Raw genomic sequence first — 14,800 nt, 5'->3', positions numbered from 1 at the left:
TAAACAGTCACAATTTTACATCAACTCTTCCCCTCGACAAGCTGCTTCTGTTTTGAGTGATCTGCAGACATTTCCCTTTCATTTATTTACAGCGCCAGAGACACAGATGGGAATAATGGTAATACATTTATTGGCTTTACCTTGATAACAGCTGGTATATTTTCAGCACAGTAATGTTTTATTCTACTCTGCACTGATTCTAAATGGAATTTACAGCTAATTTTTCAATCATTTCATTGTATTGTTGTGTAATTTGAGGGCGGCGCAGTGCTTCGAAGAAGGTCCTTGGTTGGATTCCTTCCTGTGTGGAGTCTCCATGTTCTCCCCGTGTCTGCGTGGGGTTCCTCAGGGTTCTCCAGGTTCCTCGCACAGTCCAAACACATGCAGGAGCTTCAGTGGAGACCACAAGCTGTCCAGATGTGTGAATTTGAGGGCGAGTGTTTGTTAATCCACTGGACCCCGACCCTCGGCTGTGACCGCCGACGACAGGATGAACGGTGCAGATAATGAATATTCCTAGACGTGGACGCGTGAGCGAATGGTGTGTGTCTGATTGTGACGCGAATAAGTGTAGGAACGGTTGTACGACTATGATTTGCAGATGAGAGGGTGAACTGTTGCCTGAACGCCGCCTCCCGCCAATGACAGCTAGAAACGAAAGGTCACGCTTTCCTTGCAAGATGACGGTTTCTTGGATTTACGAGAGAGGGTGAGTGTATCTTCGGTACGTATCTTTGTAGAGAAAGAGGGAGCGGTGGTAGATTTCCTGCCTGTGCATGTGGCGGATGCTCTGATAGGTGGCGCTGACCATTCTCAAAACAGAAACACCGAAAGTGAAAGGAGAACTTAAGCACTCGTCCCTTTTCTGGCGGATGAGAAGAAGCGGGAAATGCTGTCTGTTCATTCACACTTTTGTTAAATGAGGAAGAGGGACATATCGTGATATTTAAATCGCAGTTAGCGGGGGAGGATGTTCGTCGTCATCTGCGACGCCGCCTCGTCGCTCCTGATACAGAATCCATCGTTTATCGAGTATAATTATGAGTATAATGTACCGAACCTCGCAAACTAAAACCAGCCACATCTTAGTACATCGAGCCCCGCCATCTTCAGTCACCTCCGCCGAACCAAAAAAAACGCTTTAAGCCGCTCCTTCCGCGGTTCTTTCACTGCTCTGGTTTGGTCGTCGCGTACAAGTTTTGGTAAACGCACGTGTTTTTAAACACCGCATGCGGTTTCTATCCGGCTGTACGCCGCTTGCGTGAATAAAATGCCTATCCGCAGATATCTACCGAATCAGAGGGGAAAGAAAAAAAATCAGAAACCACCGTTTATTCAGCAGAATGTTTCAAAAAATGTGAGCAGCGACGCGGCTGCAGATACGGCGGATGATCCGCTCAGCTCCGTCTTCACGCTCCCACTGCATCACAACAACACGGCTCAAGTTCAGCAGTCCAACTTTATGGAATCATGACATTTATAAAGTCGAGTTATCTTTCTTCTTCTGTGATGTCACACAGGAGGGGGTTGTGACACTTATTCTTTCACGAATGGATGCGAGGAGCCAGAGGCCGGGTCCACCCTGGAGATGTACGTCATATAGAGGAAACCCACGCAAACACGGAGAAGAACGTGGAGATTCCACCCAGAACGAAACCTCCGTTGGGTTTGTTTTCCATCTCTGAAGAGAAGTCTTGAATCTTCTTGAGATCCCTCCTCTTCGACGGGCGTCGACTCCTTCACACTTTTGACAGAAAGTTTTTTTCCTTTCAGTTTCACAACTCTAACATTTACACCCTCTGGCCATAAAATGATCAGTTTTCGTTTCGCGTCCCCGATGCGGTAGACTTATTTTTGATTCCTCCGTATCTCATTTTTCCTGCTATCCGTGCCTCGGCCTCTTGTCTCAATGCCTCGTTTCCCTGGAACACCATTTTTGCAATTTCCAGTCACACTCCCTCCAGAGCATCCCCTCTCCTTTGCACTCAAGTGACTTCTGACTCAATCTGGCTCAACATCTCTGAACATTACGAATGAACGCACCGGAGTAGAACACGATCTTTGACCGGAGCCGACCCGATCGCCAAGTGTGTGTCGTTGCCCCGGGGAAGGGGAACTCCAAACATCTGCCCCACGCAACCGCTCAAACTGCCCTCACACATCTTCAGTCGTTCAGTGCCTTCAGGTCTTCCTCCACATCATCTTCTTCTTCTTCTTTTGGCTTTTCCCGTCAGGGGTCGCCACAGCGAGCAACTTTCTCCATCTAACCCTTCAAATCTTTCTACTTAGGACCTTAAAACACTTGATAGCCGTAACCTTGACAATTTATATGTTATTGTATTTCTTATTCTCCCTCCTTCCTACTATTATCTATTACTGTTATGTTTTTGCTTGAAACTCTGGCACAACAATTTCCTTCGGCATAAATAAAGTTGTTCTCATCTCATCTCATCTCTCACTGCGTCCATAAACCTTCTCTTTGGTCTTCCTCCAGACCTCTTGCCTGGCAGCTCCAATTCCAGCATCCGTCTACCAATATATTCTCTATCCCTCCTCTGTCCATGACCCAACCATCTCAGTCTGGCTTCTCTGACCTTCTCTCCAAAACATCTAACATGTGCCGTTCCACTGATAGACTCGTTCCTGATCCTCTCCATCCTGGTCACTCCCAAAGAGAACCTCAACATCTTCATCTCTGGAACCTCTAGTTCTGCCTGCTGTCTTTTGGTCATTGGAACAGTTTCTAGTCCAAACATCATCTCTGGTCTCACCACTGTCTTGTACACCTTTCCTTTTATTCTGGCAGAAAGTCTTCTATCTCTTCGTACCCCTGACACTTTTCTCCAGCCATTCCAACCTGCTTGGACCGTCTCTTCACCTCTTCTCCACACTCTCCGTTGCTCTGGACTGTTGACCCCAAGTACCAGAAATCCTCCAGCTTCTTGATTTCCACTCCCTGTAGCCTCACCGTTCCACCTGAGTTCCTCTCATTCACACATATATATATATATATTCTGTCTTGTTGCTAGCCAAAACATGCTGTTATATCCAAATCCAGGCGAGCTGGTGTCAAGCAGGAGTTTCTCTTTCCCGCTCCGGCTCCTCTCACAGAGATGTTGAGCAGAACAGCAGGATTACAAGCTTGACGGTCCTGTATGAAAGGGCCGGATGTGTTTGTCTTTTCCGGATGGACTTTTGTCTTTCGCAGATGTGACTTGTGCTCGCCACGGCAATGCAGCGGTTCACTTCTTCCTGTTTGAGACCCCGACTGCAGGATAAGCAGTGTAGATGATCAACGAATGAGCGAATGAAAACCCAATTTGCTTTATTTCATTTTCTCACAATTATGGCTTTTCGTGCTGGATTGAGATACTTAGCATCGAAAACACACGACAGCTTTGGCCACGGCGATCTAACACGTTATCGACGACAAATGGAAAATAGATAAAGTGCAAAGTACATTGGTGAAGGTCTGAATGATCCCAATAGACATTTTATGACATCAAAATAAATAAAAATTTGTATTTACAGTTGCGATCTACACCTCTCACGTGGGCTCATGTGTCCAGGAGCAGGGCCAGCTCGTGGAGCAGCACCACGAACGACGGACGATCTTCTGGCTTCTGAGGAACCAAAGCAGGACAGGGGACCCGTTAATACTTCGTACTTATTTTTCCCCGAGCTCATTCGTTAAGTGTGCGTTCCAACCTCCTTCCAACACCACTCCATGAGAAGATACACATCCTGCGGTGCCAACCGCGGCTTCAGGAGCCTCAACCCGGCGTTCAGGGACTTCACCACTTCGGCGTTGGAGCGGTTTTCATAGGGAAGACGGCCGTGGTTGTAGACCTCCCACATCAGCACACCTGTGTGGGTGAACAGGGGCAGCGGCGGTTCGATATGAACTGAAAACATGCGTGCCATTCCTAGTTTAACGGCAGACGTTCCCGAGGAAAAGCAAAAGGGGAAGCGGTGTCCTTCTTACGTTGCATAAATAATTGTCGTAATCATCTGACCGTTGAATAACTCCAAACATGTTGTATAAAATGATAAAATCACCTTCCCTCTATTTCATGCTGGTACAGTTTTCTCAGCGGCGCAGAGGCGGAGTTTACCATTTGCGGGCGAAAAAAGTCCGACGGACGCAAACGCGAGGGTGAAAGCGCGGGATGCCGAGACGTAAACGCACCGAAAGACCAGATATCCGACTTGCTGCTGAACTTGCAGTAGTTGATGACCTCCGGGGCCGACCACTTGAGAGGAAACTTGGAGCATTGAGAGCTGGTGTACTGATCGTCGAAGACAAATCTACACGGCAAAGAAGGGAAATAGTATGAGCGATCTACATGTGGACTCATCTCTGTGGAATTCTTGTCAAAATCTTCTCGTCGTGGCGACCGAGCTGAGTTGAGATGAGATGAGATGAGAACAACTTTATTAATCCCGAAGGAAATTGTTGTGCCAGAGTTTCAAGCAAAAAACACAACAATAATAGATGATAGTAGAAAGGATGAAGAATAAGAAATACAATGAAATATGAGTTGTTTAACTGTTAGCAGTAACTACAAAGATTGAAGATTCCCTGCGGCTGAGGGAAGAGGAATTAAAAAGTCTGATAGCCTCAGGTAGGAAAGACCTCCTGTGGCGTTCAGTGGAGCTCTTTGCCGGTTGCCACGACAAGAAGATTTAGAATTCACCATGAATTCACCATGATGACCCGGATGACCGAGAACCTCCGCAGTCACGAACGTTGGGATATTTTTGGAAAACCGTACCTGGCCATTCCAAAATCGGACACCTTCACCTCATTGTACTCGGACACGAGGCAGTTCCTGGCTGCCTGCGGGAGAAACGAGAGCAGATGAAGGCCGGGCCATCGGCAGAGGTACGATGGTTCCTCTGAGAACGCGTTCCTGCGTTCCTCTCTCCTGCTTTACCAGATCTCTGTGGATGAAGTTATTCGCCTCCAGATAAGCCATCCCTTCGCTGACATCCAGACACATGTTCAACATGATGCCGTTGGATAAACTCCCCTTGTTGGCTCGCAGGAAGTCTGACAGACAGCCGTTCTCCATGAACTCAAAGACCAGGCACAGCGGCGAGCGCTGGGTGCACATACCGTAGAGCTCCACCAGCTTGGAGTGACGTAACCTCCTGCGAGACCACGCGTCCACACGTTAGCGCCGCACCGCCACAGCGAAGGAGGCGTCGTGATGAAACGCACTTACATCATGACCTTCGCCTCTTCTTTGAAGTCTTCATCCGACATGCATTCTTCTCGCACCGTCTTCACCGCCACCTTCTTGCCCATCCAGCTCCCCTCCAGGACCAGCCCGAACTGGCCGCTGCCTATCTCCTCGCCCAAGATCAGGTCGTCGTGGTCGAGCTCCCACCGATCTGTCGACGAGGAAAAGCCCGGATGAGCGAGAACCTTCGGACACATTCGGAAAAAGACGTTCGCGCCGTTTTTCAACAAGTTCGTCACGTGACGGACGGCCGTGTGAATCCAGCAGAGCAGAGCGCTCAAGGAACTCTTGGGAAGCTACCTAGCTGGCGGCAGGAGGTTCATAGAGTCGCTAACCGCAGAACGGGTGTCGGAGCACTCGGGTAACAAGCATCTCCTCCGTGGAAACATCTTCATATCTTCAGAGGACGCCCTCTCTTCGTTTGACGACAGGCTTAAAACTTTTTGTGAAAGCTTATAGTTAGCGCTAGGCTAGCCCCTATTCACGCTGCCACATTCTTACTCTGGGGATATCCTACGATGCACTTCTCTCTTTCCCTTCTTTCTCTGTCCCATGATAGTAACGTGGTACAGTGATCCCTCGCTATAACGTGGTTTACTTTTCACGGTTTCGCTGCTTCACGGATTTGCATCGTGCATTGTGTTCTGCATTCTGATTGGCTAAAAAGTCACTCCTCTTCTTCTCTACCTGTGCGTCAATAACGTTGCAGTTTAATATGTGCACGTACGTAAAACAGCTTGCTAAATTTACATTACGTATGTGCAAATTCTCTTGCAATTTCAAGTTTCTCTAAAAGCCATAATGTTGACAAAACGCTCTGGAGCGACAAAAGCACCTGGGGCAGGAAGATGCTATCTATCGCAGATAAAGTAAAACTTCTGGACATGCTAAGGGAAGCTAAAAGCTATGCGGCATTACGGAATTAATTAATCTTCCGTTCGTTCCATAAAGAAGGAAAAAAAAAACATAAGGATGACAGCAGCCATGTATAATAGAGTATTTAATTGTATAATAATTGTAAAAAACAATTGAGGTTTCTACTTCACGGATTTTGCCTATCACTGGTTCTTTTTGGAACGTAACCCCGCGAAAAACAAGGGTATACTGTATCTTCTCCCTTGTCTCTGGGTTCGCTCATTGTTTAGCTTCCCAACCGGCTTGATTGCAGCCTTCCGTAGGGCGTCCACCGCTGTTCTATCTTTTCAGCTATTAGCATGCACAGAAATTGTCTGCGCTACAGTTATTATTAGTATAAGATCATTTGTGCCTGTACCCTCTCACCCCTATCTCTATCACATTCTTGCTTTCTCTGTCCGCCTCCTTGTACCGCAGAAGGACGCCCACACAGATCCGTCCAAGGGTTCTGCCCGGAAAAAGCCAGGGTTTCATCACCGCCGTCGCCGAGTGATGCAAAAGTGTGTGTTCCAGACCTGCTCCACACGCAAAGGGTCACCCGACAACTGTGTTGTGATTTGACGCCGTGTAAACAAAATCAACCTCGGCTTGATTGACTTTAGGTTTTAACCGTTTGAGCCCAAAGCAAAGAGCTTCAACTCTGGGCTTTTAAACATTATCAGGCTAGCATCAGGGTTTGTGCAAAATGAAATTTCGCAATTTCACCGGAAGGTCTTTTTAACACCATAAAGTTGATCGAATCTCGGCCATTTAAGAGCGGTCGCAGAAATATCGGAGCGTCAGCTTGAATGGGAGAGGTTCCCAGACGTAAATGAAACAGGCCTACCTCTCGCTGGATCAGCGATTTCCTGGGAGACGCCGCCTGTCCGAGAGACAGGATGTCGCAAACGCGTGATGAGGCCTGCAAAGTCAACAAACACACACGTCATGCATGTGAATATACATTACGAGTAGCTTTCTTCATAAACTCCTGGGTGGAAAACAAATGGGATTACCGGCGGCGTTGTGCTGGTGGTAATGAATGAGCTCAGGAATGGTACCGAACAGGTACTTCTCTGCCAGGTAAAAATGGGACCCTTCCGTTTCAGACTGCCTGATCTGATAATGCTTCACTCTTGGGAAGGAGATGAGAAAATGTATAAGATGCTTCACCGGTAGAAGAAAACGTCATCAATACACCTCAAATACGAGGATTCTTAATTTGACCAAGATATAAGAAAGACGAGAAATTACCCCGCTGCTTTCGTGAAGACGGACACGGTGTAAACGCCCGCCTGTCTGGAGTCACGCACCATGAACGCACCCTCTTTCCCCTGAAAGACGTAACAGCCGGTCTCCAAACCCATATCATACATTCCATCCCTTTCAAAAGTTCTGCCGATCTGTGGGGCTGACGCTTTCATCACATCTCATTTTGTAATGCAGGGGTGTCAAACTCAGCATCATGGTTGCCCTCCAAGGGCTACAAGTAACGGAAACAGTTTAAATGTAACTAAATGCAATCTAAAATAAATGTAATCACTCCTTCATTTTAAATAACTCTTAATGATGTCACTCATTCAAATCCAAAATGTTACATAAGCATTGAAACAGCCTTCCATCTGCGTCAACGTTTCTCTTCCTGGACATTTTGGGATCATTTGTATGTCCCAGAAAATGGCATAGATTTGGATAAACTGCAATCGGGATGCCGTTTTAGGCGGTTAGCATGAGCGGCGTGAACTGTGGGAAATATAGTTTTCGGTCAATTTGCGCATTTGTCTTCAAACCTTTTAAAAGATTTTCACGGGCCACATAAAATGATGTGGCGGGCCACATTTGGCCCGCGGGCCTTGAGTTTGACATGTGTCATAATGTGTTGAATCTAAAACATGCAAAAACAACATCCTGTTTGGTTTTGGTAAATTATTCTCTGCTAACGCTATTACAACTACAGCTACCATGACCAGAAAACTCAGCGGGGCTCGATCTCCATGATGGAAACGCACACAAGGTTGAGGTAATCGAATCATACGCCTGCGTCGTCAACAGGATTGGGCACCAGAAGTAGATCGCTCTTTGACTTTTACTCATGCATCTACAAGCGCATCTCACATCAACATCAGGAAACTCGTCGCTTGGGGAAACATTGTGGTTGTGAGGTGTTATTTCCCCATGCAGCCAGAATTCAGCCGTGCAGGTGCATCTACATTCACTCTGCAAATGCGGCTCCATTTGCAGCTGCGTCTCACCGTGGATTAATCCTATGGTGATTAGCCGTGCATGTTTTATTCATTTAATAAATCTATTTTTGTAAAACCCGCATAGATAGCGGAAGATTGAAACTTTGCAGTTTCTACCTCTCTCATCAAAAGCTCCTCCGCTTCCCCTCTGGTTATGTTCTTGTTGTACCAGCTATGAGAGATAAGATACAAACAGTCACATCAGTGAAGCAGCCACTCCATCGGCCGCTGACAAAATGTGAGTCGATTGCAAAGAAAAGGTTCATACTAACATGAATCTCTCCAAGTTTTCGTCGGATTTCAACGCAATGTAAGTCTTGGGTACGAAGCCCGTGTTCCTGAGCAGGAGGTGGAAAGGTGAATGTGAGTTGCTGACGAGCGAATGAACTTCAGGTCAAGCGACGCTTCCTACCCTTCGTCATCCTGAACGGCCCACCAGTCTGATTCGCTGACTTCAGCCAGGCTGTAGCTCAGGCCTTTCTGGAGCGGCAGGTCTCCTGCTGCGAGCGGAGCGTAGTCTTGCAAAGCGACGACGGTCCTCTGAACGGTATCACACTGGGCCTGAAACAGCATTATCCGCTAAGTTTTACACGGTGTCAAAACATACTTTGATGGCTCCGATAACACTCGTTAAATAATGAGTCTTGGTTACAGAGAAATGTGTACCTTTGGATCCGGAACTTCAGGAAGTGGCTTTTTGGAGGCTGCAGATAAGAAATCCAAAATACGATCACGTTCAGCACACAAAACAAACAACAAAACAAATATAGTCGTCTTAAACGAATTACCCCGGATGAGATCGGGACTCAACCACAAGCTCAAAAAACAAAAGACTTGAAGTGGAACGGTTATTAAACGGCAAATTTCGAAATTCATTCATTCATCCGATCATCATCTCTAGCCCACCTCAGCAAATAAAGGATAAGCGCTGGATAATGAATGAATGAATGAATGGATGAATGAATGAATGAATGTAGCAGAAACAAAAAAATAAACAATATGATACAAACCGAAAGCCATTGACTCGTATACGCGACAGCCCGCCGCCAGTTTCTCCGATTGTTGGCAACACCTCCATTTGCCTTCCACCCAGAAATCCGGGTGGAATTTCGCAACCAGATCGTTGTACTTCGTCTCTGCATCGAAAACAAAAGCAACATTTTTGAAATGTCACATTCGAAACGATTGATGAAAAACTTGCTTTTGTAAAAAAAAAAAAAAAAAAAAACAACGCAGACCTTCTTTGAGAGCTCGAACCCACGTCCGCCGACAGTCGGCGTCTGGGGCGAAAATGTAGAGGTAAAGGTTGTCATAGAAAACCTGCAGACACATTTGCATTGGATCTGTTACTAAATATATGACCTTGCATGGAGGGGAGGATGTTTTTTGAGTATTTCAGAAATCACGTCTCCTACCTGGAAAGGGTACTTAAAGTCACATGGTATGGGAAGGTCAGTAAACACACACTCTGCACATTTAATTCTGGAAAGCGGGATGCATCCCTTCAACAAGGGTTTTTTCTGAAATGCATAGCGTAACTTGTTAGGTTCAACAGATCACAAGAGTAGAAACATACTTTTTCCTTTGTGGGTGAAAAGAACGGAGCAAAAGCGCCACACACTCGACTGTTTTAAGTCAAGACAACACCAGGTAAAAATGTGCCTACTTACACTCGGCCGGCACTCCAAGTACTTCAGGTCCTGGATGTCCAGGACAAATAATCTTTCCTTGTAATTCCGTGGTGATGTTCTTTTCTTCTGCTGTGATTTTTTGATCATCTTCTCCTTCAGAATCACCCTGGGGAACATGGTGATGCCACCTCGCCGGCACCGTGACGAGCACTGATAACAGACCCTGCAGTGACAGAGGAGATGTTGTGAAACTTCCGGACTCGAGTTGTTGCAGTTTGTAAACCACATCGTGGCAAGAAGTGGGCCGTGCTCGGGAACCCAAGCACACACACACACACATTACACACACACAAAGATGTTTTCCTACAATGTGGCCTCCAATTTATGACGTTTTCTGTGCAATAATGGATGGAGCTCTTTCATCAGAAGATGGGAGATACACGTAATACAGTTATTTACCCCAGAAAATTTGGGACATTTCTTTAAAGCTAAGGGGAAATTTACCTGAACTAGGGGTTCTGTGTCTCGCCAAAGGACACTTTAATGCGCAGGCAGAAAGAACGGGGGATCAAACCGCCGTCCCTCTGATCCGAGAGACGTCTGTCGGTTTCTAAAGTATTCCAGAGTAGAGGAAGAAACTATACATTTTTTCAAGTTCTCTTTCTCAAGTGTGTGAATGATGAAATCCACGACTGCGCGTGCTTTTTGTCGACCTTTGTGTGGAGAGTCAAAGCAGAAACACTCACACACGTTTTAGTGTGCACGGCTGTACAATTGCTTGATTTGTTTTTCAGACTGCTGTGACTTTATTTTCTTTTAATCACTGGACTTCTTTGCAGGTCATTGAAAGACGTCCAGTGCTGTCTGTCAGCTGTTTATTTCCACACGCTGTGTTTTCTACTTGCACAGAAATTTCAACCTGCAACCAGCCTGTGTTCGTAAAATAGCATATTAATTTATCTGTGAAAGGGAAAAATACCTGTGATCCTATGCGATAATATAATTCACAATATAAATGTTGCCTTTTGACTGACGGTGTAGTTTTTTAAGGTGGGTTCTTGTGGAAATCTTCTTGTTGTAGCAACTGGACTTGAATTTCTTCACTCGGGGACCTTTCCGAGGGGCTTCTTCAATTCGGTTCTTCAGAACTGTAGAAGCCTCGGTTCTTTGGAATTGAAGAAGCCTCTCGGATGAGCGGCGAAACGTCTTTAAGTGAAGAAATTCAAGTCCACTTGTCGCAACAAGAAGATTTCGACATGAATTCGCCATAACCTGGATGACAGACCTTCCGCAGACTTCATGAGGTAAGATGAATGCTGGTGTCGTACACCCTCCCGGCCGCCAGGGGGCGGTAAAGAGCCCGGATGTTAGTTGGTGAACTCCTTTGAGAGCCCGAAGACAACCGTCCATAGACCATCAATGAAGGAGCGACGCACCAACTGTCTCGTCCTTTAACGTTGTTATTTTCACTTTCAGATTGAAAGCTTCGGGAGGAACATTTAAACAGGTATGAGAAGAATTGCGGATGCATCCTACTTTCCATGACGTTCTCAAGGACAGCAGGATTTTGATTACGTCCTACTTTGCTATTAGTTAGCACAACATAAGCTAGCCCAGCAATACAGTGGAGCTAGCTACTTTTGGCTAGCTGAGTGGTTTTGATAGAACTTAGCACTGAAAAGTGACATGAAGCGTTTATTTTTTAAAGGTAACAGAAAATATCGTATTGGTGTAACTTCTGCTTGTCAGCCTTCTGGGGCAAACTCGAAATATAACCGGTGTGACGCAGTAACCAGTGTGCTACTGTAAGCCGCAAGGTGCGAACTTCAGCTGCGCTTGCTATCCGAGATCAGTTCAATCTGAAATGAGGAACTGGTTGAACGTTGTTGTGAAATGCAACGGCAGTTTAGCAGCTTAAAGTGGCAGGGTTTTGAGACGAATAATACATACATTTATCCAGGATTTTTCCATTTACAAATGCACAACTCTAGGAAAGTAAATCATATACAAAAGAATCTGTCATTATTCATAACTGTGACAGAAATTGTACATTATTTCCTCTAGTATAAGAATAAGAACAACTTTATTTAACCCGAAGGAAATTGTTGTGCCAGAGTTTCAAGTAAAAACATCACAATAATAAATAATAGTAGGAAATTGTGAAAAACAGTTTCAAAAAAGGGAGTGAGAATAAGAAATACAAATAGAACTATAAAGTGTCAAAGTCAAGGCTATAAAGTGTTTTAAGGTCTTAAGTACAAAGATTTGAAGATTCCCTGCGGCTGAAGGAAGATGATTAACAATTTATTACATTACAATGTAATGTATTCATATTTTAATGAAAAGCAGAAGTATAAACATACAATCCATAAAAACAAAACAGGAAGTGATAATTGATTTAGTAAAACCATTAAAAAAAAGGAGAACATTTAGGAAAAAGAGACACTAAGGTGAGGAGAAACTGGCAAGCAGCTGCCCGAGACAGCACTGGAATATGTACAGTATACAGTATGTCTATATATATGTGTATACATGTGTATATATATATATACACACACACATATATATATATCTCTATATATATATATATAGTGTGTGTGTGTGAAATTCATTTTTTCCAATTCCACCGAAATGCATCGTTTTAGCAATCACAGCACATGTATAAAGCGGGTGTTCATGTAGTACAGAAAGTGGACAAGATTTTAATAGCATTGGCAATAATAAAGATGTATCTCTCACTGATATTACACAGAAAAGGCTCCCTGGTTTGGGATACCTTAAAAAAAATGATCAGTCCTTTGAGAGGCTAAAATGCTGAAAAGCTTTATAACTCTTGCTTTTCTACAAGTAAATTTTTTTTAATGTGTTATGTTTTAATTTCTCATAAATGATTGCTCTGTCAGTCATCAGTCACTGTGCAACCCAGTTAATCAATATGATAGATGAAATATATAAAACACATAGTGGGGAAGTAGGGGTTCAAAACATGTTGATAAAACAGGAAATAAAGCGCTTTACACCCCAAAAATGTATTACTTTAAACAGCCATAACCTTAAAATTGCATGGAAAACTGTACTTGTTATTTGCTGCAAGCCATAAGGTTTTTTTATTTTTTTTATTTTTAAATTCTTACCTTATCTCTCATCATACATGATGAAGGTGTTCACGTTCTTTGGTCCGGTCTTGATGTTTCTCCCTGCTGCCTCCTCAGACGGCGGAGTAACATGCCCCAATTAATCTTTTCACAGTAACACAGGTTTTCCCCCCAAAAATGCAAGGCCTTTGTTTTGTCATGAGAAACGGTATGAAATAATCTTGGCAATCTTTCCACATTGTTGTTTCAGGTCAACATGGGTGAACCGCAGCAGGTCAGTGCCCTGCCACCTCCGCCCATGCAGTACATTAAGGAGTACACGGACGAAAACATCCGCAAGGGTCTCGCTCCGAAGCCGCCTCCGCCAATCAGAGACAGCTACATGATGTTTGGCAACCAGTTCCAGTGTGATGATCTTATCATTCGCCCACTGGAGAGCCAAGGAATTGAGAGACTCCATCCTGTGCAGTTTGACCACAAACGGGAGCTTAAGAAGCTCAATATGTCCATCCTGGTAAACTTCCTGGACTTACTGGATATTCTCATCAAGAGCCCGGGCAGCATAAAAAGAGAGGAGAAGCTGGAGGATCTGAAGCTGCTGTTCGTCCACATGCACCATCTGATTAATGAGTACCGGCCCCACCAAGCCAGGGAGACACTGAGGGTAATGATGGAGGTGCAGAAGAGACAGAGGCTAGAGACTGCAGAGCGCTTCCAGAAACATCTGGAGAGGGTGGTGGAGATGATCCAGGGGTGCCTCGCCTCCCTGCCTGACGACTTACCCCAAATGGAGGGCGCGGACGGTGCCGCCGATAGAGTAAGGATTGTTCCTGCGCCGACCGCTGTCGGCCTGTCTGGACAGGCACCCAGGATGAAAACAGAACCTATGGATGTGGAGGAGGCTGGAGCCGGCTGCATGGCAACGGGCCACCAGGAGAAAAGTGCTCAAGCTACAAAGAAGGACAAAGTATGGGACAAAGACGCCGCCATGTGCAGTATCATTGACGAGATCGCCTAGGAGTTCCAACGCCAGAACTGTCATCGTTTTTAGTTGTTTCGGTATCAGACTTGGCTATCGTTTCATTGTTTCTGGAGGTGAAATGTTTATTTAAAAGAAAAAAGTCTTTTGACGGATTCAATAAAGACCGGAGTCGTGTACACATTGCGAAAGCTGTTACGGTGGTGTTCCATAAGTATCGGCTCCAAAAGGACACTGATTCCCTTTAGTTCTGGGGAGAATGGAAATCCTGTCACCTGACTTGCAAGTCATATAATCTCGCCGAAGTAGTTACATCATCATTTCAGGGTACTGTAAAGTTACTCAATGCATTCACTGTTATTATTCCAATATTCTTGCTCTGCCGTGGCACAGTTTCTGAAGGGATAAAAGCCAGCAGATGAAAAAAACAAAACTACCTGTGTAAGACTGCAGGTACATGCTCATTATTATTGTTATTTTATATATATATATACATATATATATATATATATATATATGTATATATATATTAGGTTTTTGGTTCTCTGGGATCTTCTGCAACTGGATGTCGTGACCCGGGACTTGGAGGTGTTTGGAAGATTTTTATAACTCCCTTGTTCCCGAGTCTGTCGACCGTAAAATAAAAAGCTGCTTCGGCCCCGACGGTTGGACAGGAACTCACCCGGAACCGAGCTTCTGGATCTTCCAACCC

General features: G+C 45.0%; 2 protein-coding genes across 2 annotated transcripts; one reads left to right on the top strand and one right to left on the bottom strand.

The window, feature by feature from the left end:
- Positions 1–3,341: 3,341 nt before the first annotated feature.
- itk (IL2 inducible T cell kinase) lies at positions 3,342–13,364 on the bottom strand. Its single transcript, XM_086139275.1, has 18 exons — positions 13,149–13,364; positions 10,054–10,237; positions 9,799–9,903; positions 9,622–9,703; positions 9,394–9,519; positions 9,050–9,087; positions 8,796–8,944; positions 8,656–8,721; positions 8,501–8,555; positions 7,395–7,474; positions 7,157–7,275; positions 6,988–7,062; positions 5,229–5,397; positions 4,938–5,154; positions 4,776–4,840; positions 4,190–4,308; positions 3,709–3,866; positions 3,342–3,623 (listed from the first exon to the last, which is right to left on the bottom strand). The coding sequence occupies exons 2-18, from the start codon at positions 10,189–10,191 to the stop codon at positions 3,558–3,560; spliced, it is 1,827 nt and encodes a 608-aa protein (XP_085995401.1). The 5' UTR covers positions 10,192–10,237; positions 13,149–13,364; the 3' UTR covers positions 3,342–3,557.
- Position 13,365: 1 nt separating this feature from the next.
- On the top strand, positions 13,366–14,273 carry med7 (mediator complex subunit 7). The gene has a single exon (XM_086139277.1). It carries the CDS (start codon positions 13,366–13,368, stop codon positions 14,125–14,127), a length of 762 nt encoding a protein of 253 aa, XP_085995403.1. The 3' UTR covers positions 14,128–14,273.
- Positions 14,274–14,800: the final 527 nt, after the last annotated feature.

Source organism: Fistularia commersonii, chromosome 31 (genome assembly GCF_037954325.1).
Source record: "Fistularia commersonii isolate RoL2024-O1a breed Wild chromosome 31, RoL_Fcom_v1.0, whole genome shotgun sequence".
NCBI classification, from domain to species: domain Eukaryota; kingdom Metazoa; phylum Chordata; class Actinopteri; order Syngnathiformes; family Fistulariidae; genus Fistularia; species Fistularia commersonii.
Note: the sequence above shows the minus strand (reverse complement) of the source record. Positions and strands in the feature narration are given on the sequence as shown.